This window comes from Armigeres subalbatus, chromosome 3, assembly GCF_024139115.2.
Source record: "Armigeres subalbatus isolate Guangzhou_Male chromosome 3, GZ_Asu_2, whole genome shotgun sequence".
NCBI classification, from domain to species: domain Eukaryota; kingdom Metazoa; phylum Arthropoda; class Insecta; order Diptera; family Culicidae; genus Armigeres; species Armigeres subalbatus.
Genome location: NC_085141.1, coordinates 374,172,742 through 374,188,146, shown reverse-complemented (window position 1 = coordinate 374,188,146; position 15,405 = coordinate 374,172,742). Strand labels below are relative to the sequence as shown.

At 42.8% G+C, this 15,405-nt stretch overlaps 1 protein-coding gene across 4 annotated transcripts in view; it reads right to left on the bottom strand.

Annotated features, from left to right (window-relative positions):
- LOC134226514 (sorting nexin-17-like) overlaps nucleotides 1–6,470 on the bottom strand; it is a 36,315-nt gene extending 29,845 nt beyond the window's left edge. The window contains exons 1-2 of one of the 4 annotated variants that reach the window (XM_062707342.1): nucleotides 6,345–6,470; nucleotides 5,053–5,341 (exon numbers count right to left, since the gene is read on the bottom strand). In XM_062707342.1, the coding sequence (XP_062563326.1) occupies nucleotides 5,053–5,115 (63 nt within the window). In that variant the 5' untranslated portion in view covers nucleotides 5,116–5,341; nucleotides 6,345–6,470. Of the gene's footprint in view, nucleotides 1–5,052; nucleotides 5,569–6,340 lie in introns of all 4 variants that reach the window. The other 3 variants (XM_062707345.1, XM_062707344.1, XM_062707343.1) reach the window with 3 other exon arrangements.
- Between the last annotated feature and the right edge of the window lie 8,935 nt (nucleotides 6,471–15,405).

The following is a 15,405-nucleotide window of genomic DNA, read 5'->3' as shown; positions in this document are numbered from 1 at the left end:
CAGTCAGAGAGGAGCGTAAGATAATCTTCCGTGAAGCTAGATCGGCCTTCAAACGGGAGATTAAAGTCAGCCAATCTAACTGCTTCAAGGAGTTGTGCCGGGAAGCTGACGCTGATCCTTGGGGCAATGCGTATCGGGTTGTAACAGCGAGGATCAGGGGTCCAGCGACACCAGCGGAAATGTGTCCTGACAAGCTGAAGATCATCGTTGACGGTCTCTTCCCGCAGCATGATTCTACGATGTGGCCGCCTACACCGTACGCAGATGAAGACGGAGCAACCATTGCAGGTATGCAAGTCTCCAACGACGAGCTGTCATCAGTGGCGAAAGGTCTGAAGATGAAGAAAGCTCCGGGTCCGGATGGAATTCCAAACGTGGCTCTAAAAACTGCGATTCTGGCGTTTCCAGATTTGTTCAGGATGGTGCTGCAGAAATGCCTAGCAGATGGTAACTTTCCGGATAGGTGGAAGATCCAGAAACTAGTGCTGCTGCCGAAACCAGGGAAACCGCCGGGGAATCCAGCATCGTATAGGCCCATATGCCTGCTGGATACACTGGGGAAGCTTCTGGAAAGGATTATGCTTAATCTGCTGACGCAGTTTACAGAGGACGAGACCGGCTTATTGGAAAAGCAGTTCGTATTCCGAAAAGTAAGATAAACGGTGAATACAATCAGGACGATCATTGAAGTTTCAGAGAGAGCGGCCAAGAATAAGAGTCGCGGCAATCTTCGCTGTAGTATAGATTGACGGCAAAAATGCTTTTAACAGTGCCAGCTGGGAGGCCATCGTCGCAGCGCTGCACGGTATGCGGGTTCCTGACTACTTGTGTAGAATCCTGGAAAGTTACTTTCAGAACCGGATCCTGGTTTACGAAACGAATTCGGGGCAGAAGTCGATTAGGGTTACGGCAGGTGTTCCGCAAGGTTCCATACTAGGCCCAACGCTGTGGAACATTATGTACAATGGAGTTCTAAAACTGAAGCTGCCCAAAGGCGTGAAGATCTTCGGATTCGCGGACGATGTCGTCCTTACAATAACCGGAGAGCCGTTGGAAGAAGTAGAAATGTTGGTGGCGGAAACGGCCGACGAAGTTGAAAACTGGATGAACGGAGTCAAGCTGCAGCTAGCTCACCACAAAACAGAAGCTGGTTAGCAACTGCCGAGAGATCCAGCGGATCCAGATTACCGTAGGAGGGCACAACATACTGTCCGTGCGGGCTTTGAGGCATCTAGGAGTGATGATCGACGACCGGTTGAATTTCAACACCCATGTGGACTATTCCTGCGAAAAGGCGGCTAAAATGGTCAGTGCGTTTGCAAGGATCATGCCGAACGTGGGTGGTCCTAAAAGCAGCAGTAGACGTCTTCTGGCAGCAGTATCATCCTCGATACTAAGGTACGGAGCTCCAGCCTGGGGAGCTGCGCTCAAGACGAAACGTAACCGCAGAAAGTTGAACAGCGTGTTTCGCCTAATGACCGTTCGAGTCGCGAGTGCGTACCGAACCATTTCCTCGGAGGCAGTTTGCGTTATCGCAGGGATGATTCCAATCTGCATAACCCTAGCAGATATCGGATATCGAGTGTTACCAACGGAGAGATACCAGAAATGTGAGGAAGACGGTGAAACTGGACTCTATGGTGAAGTGGCAGCAGGAGTGGGACAATGCGGATAATGGAAGGTGGACCCATCGGCTCATCCCCAATGTGTCGACGTGGGTGAACAGGGAGCATGGTGAGGTGAATTTTTACCTTACACAGTTCCTGTCCGGACACGGTTGTTTCCGCCAATATTTGCACCGGTGTGGCCATGCGTCCTCGCCATTCTGCCCGGCGTGTATCAACGTAGAGGAGACTCCAGAGCACGTGTTATTCGATTGTCCGAGGTTTGCGGAAGCACGTAGAGGAATGCCTGCCCTAAGCGTGGACAACATCGCAGAGCGAATGTGTCACGATGAAGATACGTGGCATGCGGTAAGCAGAGTCGTGAGGCAAATAATGTCAGAGCTGCAGCGTAGATGGAGAAGGGACCAGCAAATAAGCGTCGGCTCGGAGTAAAAACCAGCATAGTGAGCAGTGTTTGGCCTCGGGTCGTCGGGGCGCCGGTGAACCGGAAGTCTTCTGCCAACCGGAATCGTCGGACCGACTTCGGCACTCGATCAGTCAACCTGCTGAAGAAAGAAGAAAGAAGAAGGAAGTGCTTCGGGTATGTAGGGCACCGCCAGTGCGGACGTCATCCACCACCGGAACTGTCGGACCACCTCTGCAACCCGAAGACGAAGTCGGCGCAATGCGCGAAAGCGTCCCCTGCGATAGCCGCCGGTAGTCGGGGCACCATCAGTGCGGAAGTTTCCTTCACCGGAACTGGTGGACCACCCTCGACGCCGGGGGAAGTCAGGAGGATTCGAGTGAGGAAGTTTGCGGCACGACCGCCGAGGGATCGAGACAACGTAGCAGTGGATCTCAGCAAGCCAGTCGGCGAACTAGCCTAAGCTAGGGGCCGGAATTTTAGAAGAAGTGCATGAGCACAGCCCCCCCCCGAAGTAGTCGCAGCATCCCGTGGTCCCGGGGGGATCGAGGCAAGGAGGATAAGGGACCCGGTTTATCCGCATTGGTCAATCTTGATCAAATTAAATAGCATGTAGGGTAAGATGCCCAATAGTGGACGCCCTAGTAGCGAAATTTTGCTCTTCCTGTCATAAGAACTAGAATTTTTCAACATAGGGGTGATCGGGGCAATATGGGCCACCTAAGGAAATCGTTCTGAAAAGCGCTGAAAAGCTCAAAAAAACATCATTCAAATGTAGTTGACTTATACTAGAGAATGTTACCTTTCATATTACGTCGATGAATGACGAAAAATGCGTTTGGAAATTGTTGGAATGCACTTTTAAAAATGTATTGATTTCAATGTATGTTCCCGACTATATGGGGCAATATGAGCCACCATTTGGGGCAGTATGGGCCACCCATCCAAAACGTTTAATTAGGCGAAAAAAGTATTGTAATATGGTAGAATATGATATTCCTACAACAGTTTGAAGTATTCCATACCAAATAAAATTAATAAACCGTACAACAGCGGACTGAACCGATTTGCCACTCTTCACTGTTTGAACAGCCACATTTCAATTGGTCAATGGTCATTTTTTCTGTTGTGATCGCAGTTATGCGCTGTTGTAATTTTTCCGTAATGAATCTTACATATATGATAATATTCTTGTATTTGACTACTGAAATTTGAATTTGTTCGCATTTTAGGGCCTGTTATCTTGATCTGTGCAGGTATGCCCATATTGCCCCATAGAGACTGGTTTTGGAAAAAAAAGTTTTATGATAAATTTAGATTTGTATCAATACAAACATGTGTGCACAATATTCAATTTTAATATATCTTTTGATTGTGGTGTATTTTTGACCTGTATTTTAATCAGTTTTGTGTCAAAACCTTATTTATAAACTTCAAATCTAATAATAATTTTGACTATGCAGCGAAAATTTACATATTCAAGTGTATTTTCATGTTGGAATTGAATTTGAATGCGGTTTTCACGTTGAGGCATATGTGGAGCATCCTCTTAAAGATCATATAACTTTTACATGATAAAACTTGTCAATAAGCTCAAAATGAGGGTTGCTCATATTGCCCCTACTGCCCCTATTAATTCTGCTTGGTATCTAATAACAAGTTCTGCATCTCCTCTTCACGATGCATACATAAAACACTCAAATACACGACCTTATTCATTAAAATTAACATTTTAAAGTCTGACTAAATTCGCCCATCGCGGGGTCCATAATAGGAAATTACTTCCCAATAGTCGACACTTCATTTGATTTTCATGTTTCGTTTCGGGACGTTCTTCTTCCCTATTATGGACCCCCTAAATAGTCCTATAGTGGACATTCTCGTGTTTATTTTTTATAGAATTGTAAAAAATTATCTACACACTGAAATCATTTCACAGATTTCGGTGAATTTTTCCTCAATTCACCGAAATCTCAACAGCAGATTTGTTCGGTAATTATTTCACCGATTTTCTGCGGTATTTTCCGTTGTTCAACTGTCAAAACTACCAAAAATCTGTAAAATTTTTACCGAACAGTTCTGCTGTTGAGATTTTGGTGAAATTTCACAGAAATCTGCGATTTATTTTAAGTGTGTAATTTTACTTTCCATAGCATTTCCAATGCATGTAATCAAATCACAGAACTGTAAGGTAGATTCTCCCGATGGAATTTCATAGCAAAATGTTTACATTGTGCTGTAATAATGCAAAAATCGCTGGAGGGTCCACTATTGGGCACTTTATCCTGATAAGAAGAGTGGCTCTGCGAAAGGATAAAATCAGTTAGGTCTAAGTACATGAAAATCGTGTGAGCTTTTAAGGTTGAAAAAGTGACCATACAGACACACAAACATACACACACACAGACATCACCTCGATTCATCAAACTGAGTCGAATGGTAAAAGAAACTTTACTATCAGATGTTTCTGTAAAAAGTTCGTTTCCAGAGTGAAATGATAGCCTTTCGGTACAGCTTTGTTGTACGAGAAAGGCAAAAAACTAACTTAGGGCCAATGCCCACGTAGCGTTTTTTTCAAGCTGCATGCACGCCGCGTCCACGCAAGCCCTACGTCAAAATTAGTAGAGGAAAACTAGAGATATTGATGCACAATGTGATGCGAGTTGCGGTAGCAGATGGAGAAGCAGGTCAATTTAAAAATAGATTCTTTGAATCGAAGAAGATAAGTTACACAAAACAAACGCTAAGAGATAAATATAATTCATCACATATGTTACTGAACAGTGTACTTGAGAGTTCACACTATCTAATTGTATTTACAAGTGAAGTAAATGCTATGTCATTTTTTTTGTAAGAAGCGGTTGAAAATTTTCTTTAGATCAGCACACTTCCAGCAACTCCCTTCCCCTTCCAAGCGTTACGTAACGTATAAACGTTCCCAATGCAAATGATTGCGCATGTGGGGTGGGCTATTTACCTGATATCAGAATAAACAGAAGCGATACGCCCATAAATTCCACTTACCGTAAAAGAAGATCCGGAGTTGTCCTGGCTGAACTCCTGCGTGTCCGGAATGGAGAAATGCATGTCGCCGGCTGGTCGTTGCAGCCCTGCAATTAATCGTCCTTTTCCTTTTGTGTTTTGCTTTGTTGACGCCTGTGATGTTGGTCGTGTTGTAGTGCCGTTGATAATTGACGCCGGTTTTTTTTTTCACAACCAGCAAGCGCTCGTATCGTCTCTTCTAGTGAATATTGTGTACTACTATTCACGCCATTTGCCCTACATGATCATATTTCCTACAGCACAGCGCACACTACAAAAAATCAACGTACACAGAGCTGAATTACTTAATGAAGGAATGCGTATTCTTGTACAATGTCACTTGGGTTTCTTCTCGATTCGCGTCCGTATTCTTTCTTGTACGCCTCAGGCGGTGTTTATTCAATATTAGTGTAAATTGCACTCAATTCGTCATTGTTTGGTGGGTGTTAGCGATGAAAATAGGGCATCCAGTCTATGGTTCAATAAACAACAATAACGCTAAAGAAGATTACTTCAAGGTGGGATTCTCATGAATGTTTTTAAACATGTACGACTTGAAGAAAACAAATTCTGTTTTATTTTGGAGGGGCGATATTAAAATCATTAAACGTTGACTTCACTGAGCAAGTAAATATGATTTTAACGCTTGATACATGTACCATTCTGCAACAATTGTGCAGTTTATTTGACGATAACCCGATAACAGTACTTAATTTCAAGTTGAATTGTCTAATCTGCATTTAAGTACCTAACTAAAGAAAACGGTAACATTTTATGTATGCAAAATAATAATTATTCCAGTTTCATCCTGTTTTTATCGCGAACACCCAGCAATTCCTTCTCCAATATGTTTCGTGTTATCATGAGACGTATCAATCACTCGTCTGGCCACAGGGCGGCGGCGATCATGGCCATTTCGAACAAGACACAAACAGCATTCTGACTAAACACAAACACTTTACAACATTGAATGCTTTCACGATGATAATAATGTGCGATTGTTCGCTTTCCTGAGGTATGACCAGTCCTGTACTCATCGGACTGATTTTTTGTAACTCTAATGGACGAAACCCGTCCAAACATTCAGCTTCAAAACTCCACTCATCGCAACATTAATCGGGCAATCTGGTTCAAGAGGGTGGCCTTTGCTCGAAACAATTGTCTAAAGTTCGTCAAATCTGCACATAAGTAAACTGCTGTGCGAAGAATCTAATAATAATCCAGAGGCTAAGTGGGGCCACCGTTTGTTCCCTTCACGACTTTTAGCAACCTACACAACACCGAGCAGCCAGCCAGACAACAAACTTCACTTTGCACTTGGCAGCAGTATTTTTACAGTTTTTTACTTCCTTCGCGACGACACTCCAGCGACTACGTCGACTTGCACAACAAACGCGAATGAATGACGAACGATGAATGAAGAGAAGACTGTCCTGTCTAGGGATCCTACATTCAGAGATATGCGAAAGCGGCCATCTTGAGCCAATCGAACATTGAGAGCTGTCAGAAGCTGAGCCAAATGAACATTGTTATTGCTGCGGATTGAAAGGTATTGCGATTAAAAAGGAAAAAAAATACGAAAAGTTTTGTCGAATAAACAATTTGTTTTACATTGGCAAGATGAAGTCGTCTAGTTTATGCATGGTACTTTGTTCATTTGTATTGTACTTTTATTCTAGTGATAATGCACTGTTGGACGTTAGATAACGAAATCTGAAAATGCCATTATGCGCAAAGTCATGTTCGAGCTCCAACATTTTGCGCCACGGCAAGTGCTGGCAGCGTTTGTTTACGAAAGTAACAGCGTTGCTAAATTGTCTGGAAAAGTATTCGCACATCTCTTAATATAGGATCCCTAATTTTCATTCAAGATCGACGCTCACCCGACGATGCATCGACGACGCTATACACGGTTAAACTCATCTACCCAAAATGAAGTTCAAACAACTCAAAATTAAGTTCAATTCGCGAATACGAAAGTAATCCCGGATAAAAATGTACTATTGGTTCAATAGTGTAAACCGAGGTGTAAACAATTGAATTACCATAAAATGTACGGTATACAATAGGATACATTGTTCCTTGATGGTTGCACAGATTGTATCAACACTGAGGATACAATACATCAACATATTTCTCTATTGTAACTATACTTGCAATTGTTTTTGAAACGTTTTCGTACATAAGTTTAATACATTGATAACTATTGAAACGTTTCTTTACATTGCATATAAACTATATAACAATATATAAATATGCATTTTTTCCTTTTAAATTGCATTGTTGAACAGTTAAACTGTCACAACTGAGAAATTAAAAATCGTATTGTTTTACTATACAAATACAATACAATCCATTGTATTTTGAACAGTTTTGTTCGGATATTTCAACAATATATTAACCATACACTCTATTGCCAATTTAATGTTATTAATAGTAGTGTTACAATAAATTGTATTGTTATTCTACTGTATTTTTTATTCGGGATGCCTCTACTAACTCTTATGGCAAAAACACATTGCTAGACGAATCCAAGTAAAATAAGAAGAAGACACACGACGGTGTTAACTTTGACAGATCCTACAGCACAGCATAGGAAGATCATTTTGAAATGCTTATAATAAATTCTAGACAAAATGTAATTAAAATCTGATTGAAGTATGATACGGGAAAAGTTCCGAACTGTATACACCTGACGTAAGCATAGTAAAACCTACTGTATTCTAAACCAGTAAACAACATAGTAAAATCTACTGCTTATCTGGTCGATTCAAATACATTTCGTGTTCTACCGAAATCAATTGGTAGAATGTTTTAGCATTACCCTTGATATAGTAGGCGTTACCATGTCGCTTTTCTCAGTGTAGTTTCATCTCGTTTTAAATATGTACTGGAGTCTGGAAAAAATTCCTTACACTGCCAAAAATATCTATATAAGATATATGTGTCACCGTTATAAATTTTTGCAATAGCTCCACCCTAATATAATCGATATAGAACCACACATAAATTAAATAATTGCTAATTCGAGACCACACATAAAGTTTATCTGGATATATATTTTATTAGTAGCTCGCGTGGAGAATGGTTATGTGTGCACTGATATACATCATTAGTTAAATCTATGGATTTTTGCCAATAAATATGTGTGGATTTCTAGTAGTGTATAACTAAGGAAGGGTCAAAATCTCACTGTACACACTTATTTTTTTTCGCCGAGGCCGGCAAAATAAATTACCGAGAATCCAACAGCTGATATATCGGTAAAAATCTCGGTGAAAGTTCAGATTACCGATCGGTCGTAAAATGTGAGTAACCACCCATCTGTCAAAAATTACCGATCCGTTCGGTAGTTCATTGCCGAATAGATCGGTAATGTGTTTTACCGAAATTCAGTGAATAAATAAATTTTGTTTGCTTTCAGATAGACCAAAATAAAAAAAATTAAAAGCATCAATTCACATGAAAAATAAATATATTTCAGGCGTTTTTTTGTTGCTGTCCATATTTAAAAATCGAAACAATTTTGGTAATACGAAAATATCTTTTAAAATTTTGATTCAGTAGGAAATTTATGCGTTTTGCGCGCAATTTACGTGGTCATGGCAGCCATCTAACAGCATCATTCCGCGATACCACATATCTCTGTTGCAACATGTATATTATACTTAGGCCGACCTCAGAAGTTTTTCGTGCGTGGAAGTCGAATTTTGTCCATCTTTCAATGACTATGACAATTGATTGTATTATGAACTTTCTGAAAATATATATACATACATCAATTTAATTATTTTAGTATTGAAGTTAGCTTATAATGTTGTTTGAATTGGTTTATATTGGTATAAATAAAAAAAAATAACTGAAGTTAAAATGCTTACCAAGAGAACAGAAGATGGTCACGTGTTTTCTGTGATAGATCGCGATAGAAGTTTATACTTTTGATAGTTGAGTTTGCCGAAATTCGGGTAAATTCCGGATTACTGATATCTATGGCAAACTTGACTGCCGAGTTTCAGTAACTTGTGTAAACGTCACATTTATTAACGAGATATCAGTTAAAATTAACTTTAACGATCACGTTCGTCACTTTATTTTGCCGAGAATATAGTCTCGGCGCGAATTTTTGTCGTAACTTACTATGTGTCATCATTACGTTCATGTTTTTATGTATTGCATTGATTGATAATATTAGTAATTTTCGTGTTATGTGATGTGTGAACTTTGCCTGCCTATTGCAAAAGCAAAGTTTTGTTGATACGTTGCCACAAACTGCTGATTTCGAGTGATAAAACTTGGTTCAATTAATCGTTTGTTTTCTGCGTTTTCTGTTTGTTTTGCTTTTCGCCGGGCGAGGCGCCCGCGGAAATGGGTGGTGAAGGAGCGAACCCAGCTTCGGCAATCATCCGTGCGCTCAGTGTGCTGCGCCTATCGATGATCATGACGATTGTGTCGAGTGCTTTGGAAGATGTAAACTGGCTATTCACATCAAATGCCTACCGGGGGCTACGAATGAAGAGATAGTATTGCTGCAAAAAGTAAAGAATGCCGTGTTTGTATGTGATGCATGTCTGAGCCTCGCCGAGTTCGATGATAGGCACAGTGAAAAACGATTGGATGAGATTGCGAATAAAATGGATAGTCTTGTGAATGTCGTCGATCTGTTCAAAAATTTCGAACAAGTGATTAAAAAAGCTGTAGCTGAGGAATTAGTGTGTTTGAATAAACGGGATGTCTGTGGAGCGCCTTTTCCGGGAATTCCGTCTTTTGCTAGCGTGTTACAGTCCTCTAGTGGTGGAAAAAACCGAATCAAACGTAAAGTTCCTGACCCTTCCGATAGTGTGCAGTTCATCCAAAGTTCTAAAACTCCGGCTACTTTTTCTGAAGAAGGTGGTCTGCTCCGTTCCGGAAAGCGCCGCAGAATTGATAATGCGAATAAACCAGCTCGTTCTTCCAGTATTCTCCCACTCCTGTACAATCTCCAGTGCCGGTCTCACCGCAGCGTAAGTCTAATGCGGTTACCAAAATTGAGCAAACTGTCCTTTTCAAGCCTAAACAAGAACAATCCGCAGAGGTAACTAAGGCTGACATTTGCGCTAAACTCGATCCTGCGGAATTCTCTGTGAAGGATGTTCGGTTAAGGGAAAATGGTGTTGTCACTGTGAGGTGTGAGACCAGCGGCCACGCAGTGAAATTAGCTGCAGCCGCCTCTAATATTCTCGACGGGAATTATTGCGTTGAAAGCCAGAAGCCCTTGAAACCACGAGTTAAAATAATTGGCATTTCCAAGGATATTGACGAAGAGGAATTGATTCCTAAGTTGAGAAAGCAGAACCCCGGAACGAATGCTCTCGATCTGAAATTAATCCGAATACACAAAAACGAGTCGCAAAAACGCAATCATATGTTGGCCATACTGGAAACAGATGCTCGTGGGTTCGATGATTTAATCAAACGGCAGAGAGTAAACATCGGATGGGAAAGGTGCAGAGTCGTGGAGGCTACGGATGTGCTGCGTTGCTTCAATTGCTCGGAATATGGTCACAAAGCTGCTTCCTGCAAAAATCCTTCATGCTGCCCGAGGTGTGCTGGTGATCATCAGGTGAATGAGTGCCTTGCCGATTATTTGAAGTGTAATAACTGCCATGTATTGAATTCAAAACGGAGTTCGCCTTACGACCAACTACTCGACGTAAACCATGCCTCTTGGAGTACTGACTGTCCCATTTTCGCCAAGCGACTTAAATCGGCTCGACAACGCATAGATTTTTCTACCTAGCAATTAGGAGAGTATGCTGACAGTAGGGAGTCTCTTTATTCCGGCCATCAAGCAGCAGTGCATCATTCATCTAAAAATCCTCTCGATCGGACACCGGGACGCACACTTGCCCCCAGCCTTGTGGAAGGTCCCTATCCGCTCATCACAGTCGAGCCCATCCAGCCTGCGATCATCAGCCGTCCAGGCCCTGTGTTTGAGGCAGGTAAGGGGACCTTCCAACAGCGATTATCAGGCAAGTACGCTCTCAATACGTTCAGTCCATCTTCCAAAAGAGTCCTGCTTCCAGCCTACGCGCAGCGACATCTCACTCATCGGAATATCCTCTCGATCGGACACCGACGCACACTTGCCCCCAGCCTTGTGGAAGGTCCCTATCCGCTCATCACAGTCGAGCCCATCCAGCCTACGATCATCAGCCGTCCTGGCCCTGTGTTTGAGGCAGGTGAGGGACCTTCCAACAGCGATTATCAGGCAAGTACGCTCTCAATACGTTCGGTCCATCCTCCAAAAAGCCTCCATTTTCCAGCCTACGCGCAGCGACGTCTCTCTCATCTGAATATCCTCTCGATCGGACACCGGGACGCACACTTGCCCCCAGCCTTGTGGAAGGTCCCTATCCGCTCATCACAGTCGAGCCCATCCAGCCTGCGATCATCAGCCGTCCCGGCCCTGTGTTTGAGGCAGGTGAGGGGACCTTCCAACAGCGATTATCAGGCAAGTACGCTTTCGATACGTTCGGTCCATCCTCCAAAAAGCCACCTGTTTCCAGCCCACGCTCAGCGACGTCTCTCTCATCTGAATATCCTCTCGATCGGACACCGGGACGCACACTTGCCCCCAGCCTTGTGGAAGGTCCCTATCCGCTCATCACAGTCGAGCCCATCCAGCCTACGATCATCAGCCGTCCCGGCCCTGTGTTTGAGGCAGGTGAGGGGACCTTCCAACAGCGATTATCAGGCAAGTACGCTCTCAATACGTTCGGTCCATCCTCCAAAAAGAGTCCTGTTTCCAGCCCACGCGCAGCAACGCCTCACTCACCAGAATATCCTCTCGATCGTACACCGGTACGCACATTTGCCCCCAACCTTGTGGAAGGTCTGGCAGGTGAAGGGACCTACCAACAACGAGCATCAAGCAACGAAAACAGTGGTCTGCGTATCTACTATCAGAATGTTCGCGGGCTTCGTACCAAAATCGATGACTTCTTTTTGGCGGTATGCGAAGAAGATTACGATGTCGTTGTATTAACCGAAACTTGGCTGGATGACGTCATACATTCAGCACAGCTTTTGGAAACCACTACTCGGTGTTCAGAACTGATCGCAATCCTCGGAATAGCCGTAAAACCCGTGGTGGTGGTGTACTCATTGCAGTTTTGGCAAAGTTCAATTGTGTTCGTGAATCCGCTGTCGTCAGTGATACCCTTGAACAGTTGTGGGTTCGTGTCAATATGACCGGTTTCATTATCAGCATTGGGGTTGTGTACTTGCCACCTGATCGTATGAACAATCTTGATGATATTCAACGCCATCTAGATTCTATCGAAACGGTTACTTCTACTCTCAGAGCTAGCGACAAGGTCTTGCTTCTCGGTGACTACAATCAATCTGCTATTCGGTGGTGTTCGGGTGAAAATTCCTACCCATCAGTAGACTTGATACGCTCTCGTCTATCAGAATCCAGTTGCGTATTGTTGGACGGATTCAACTTTCATGGATTGACCCAGATCAATCCCATTGTTAACTCAAATGGTCGTGTACTTGATCTGGTACTGGTTAATGATGCAGTGTTGCCAAGTTGCACAATACACCCTGCTGTTGAGCCGCTGACACTTGTAGATGTCAACCATCCTCCGCTTACCTTGGAGGTGTCGTACGTGCCGCCCATTACCTTTGAGTCTGGACATGATTCGAGCAGTTATAACTTCCGAAAAGCAGATTACTCTGCACTGAATGAAATGCTACTTGCAGTTGATTGGGATTGCATCAATTCTTTCGATAACGTCGACGATGCCGTGGACTTTTTCACCGACAGTATCGTTCGTGCATTTGCTATTCATGTTCCGATTGTAGGACCTGCACGGAAGCCTGCGTGGTCCAACCACAGATTACGAATACTTAAACGTCGCCGTTCTTCTGCACTTCGTAGATACTGCAATTATCGTTCCACGTACAACAAGCAGCAGTTCAATAGTGCCAGCAGTGTATACAGAAGTTATAATCAGTTTTTGTATTCCCGATACATCAGCCGCACACAACGAAATCTGCGTCTAAATCCCAAGCAATTCTGGAAATTTGTTAGGTCCAAACGGAACGAAGATGGTCTTCCTACGTCAATGCAACTGAATGGTGTCTCTGCTGACACTCCCGCTGACAAATGCGAGCTCTTTGCTACACAGTTCAAGACCTCCTTCAACGATTTCGCAGCTCCGCTCTCTCATGCCGTTGAGGCTTCTCGCGACGCTCCTCGTGATGTACTGGATTTAGACATCTTTCCCATCAGTGATGAAAATGTGTGCCGGGCGATTCGAAACTGAAATTTTCTTTCCGTGCTGGGCCGGACGGGATACCCGCTGCTTTGCTGCGCCGGTGTTCAAGTGCTTTTATCAAACCGTTAGCAAAAATCTTCAATCTCTCGCTTCGAACCAGAAAGTTTCCCATGCGCTGGAAATCGTCATACCTTTTCCCAGTACACAAGAGAGGGAACAAATGCGATGTGAGCAACTATCGTGGAATAACCACTCTCTCCGCTTGTTCGAAAGTTTTCGAAATCATAGTGAACGACACGCTCTTCACTTGCTGCAAGCAGTACATCTCAACGGACCAGCATGGATTTTTCCCTAAGAGATCGGTCGCGACCAACTTGACAGAATTCACAACAACTTGCATTGAGGCTCTTGATAACGGGCGGCAAGTGGATGCTGTATATATAGATCTCAAAGCTGCTTTTGACCGTGTTGATCATGGTATTCTACTTAGTAAACTGGAGAAGTTGGGCGTTTCCTCTGCGTGCGTGGATTGGTTTAGATCCTACCTGACGGATAGAAAATTGCGTGTGAAAGTCGGATCATCTTTTTCGGATCCTTTCGTTACTCCATCTGGGGTACCAGTAATCTGGGACCATTATTGTTTTCAATATTTGTCAACGATGTGACACTGGTGCTACCACCTGGAGTGAGGCTACTCTATGCTGACGATGCAAAGATATACATTGTCGTCAATAGTCTTGAGGACTGCATTAAACTACAAATACTTTTATCCCGTTTAGAGGGGTGGTGCGAGCGAAACCATTTGTCACTCAGTATCCATAAATGTCAGACAATAACGTTCAGCAGAAAACGAAAACCTATTATTTACAATTACATGCTGGCTGGGACAGCTCTTGAGCGAGTGCAACAAATCAGGATCTTGGAGTTATACTTGACGACGCACTAACCTTCCGTTTCCACTACGATTACGTGATTTCTAAGGCAAACCGACAACTTGGCTTCATAATGAAAATCGCCAAAGGATTTCGTGACCCATACTGCCTGCGATCGCTCTATTGTGCGCTTGTACGATCAACACTGGAGTTTGCTGTCACTGTGTGGTGCCCTTATCAAGCCACCTGGATCTCGAGGATCGAATCTGTGCAAAAAGTTCGTGCGCTTTGCTTTGCGCAATCTTCCTTGGCGTGATGGTCAACATTTCACCCATATGAAAACCGCTGTCGGCTGCTTGGGCTGGATACTTTAAATGTTCGACGCCGTGTGGCACAGGCCATGTTCGTAGCGAAAATCCTCAATGGTGCTTTTGACTCTCCAGCAATACTTAGTAAGATGAATTTTTACGCTCCTATGCGTCCGCTGAGGAGAAGGGACTTCATTCAGCTTGGTGCTCGAAACAGTCGATATGGTCAGCATGATCCAGTTCGATATATGTCATCCAATTTCAACGCAGTGTTCCACCTCTTTGATTTTAATCTATCGCCAGCAAATCTACAGCGAGTTTTCACAACACACTTTCGAGACACCGTTTGACACAAACGTAGTTTGTTAAGTTCTGTTTTACTGTAGTGATTAATTCTTGTGTATTATGATTATGTATTATGTGTATGCTTGTTAGATTCAGTGATAAGTTTTACCCTTGTAGTCATTGAGACATCAGATGTCAGATGACAATTACTACTAAATAAATGTTAAATGTTAAATGTTAAATGAGAAAAAAAATTGTCGGTTAAGTGTGTACACTGAGCTTATTTCCCATCTAAATTATATGTGCAACGCACATATATTTTTGCAATCAAGCTTTGCAAATAATTTTTATTGGTCTTGCACATAAAACTTGAAATTTAGGAACTGATTAATTTTATGTGCAGCGCACCCGTAAAATAAATGCACATACAATAGGATTTCATTGGCTTTCCCATTATATTTTAAATGCAGCTGCAAATGTTATTCGTGTGGGCTGCTTCATAAACCAAATGGAATATTTCAAGTTTTGTTCGAATCATAAATTCAAATTTGAATAAAACCAACATAATATATTTTTATTTGATATTGTTTATTGTCTCATAGAAAA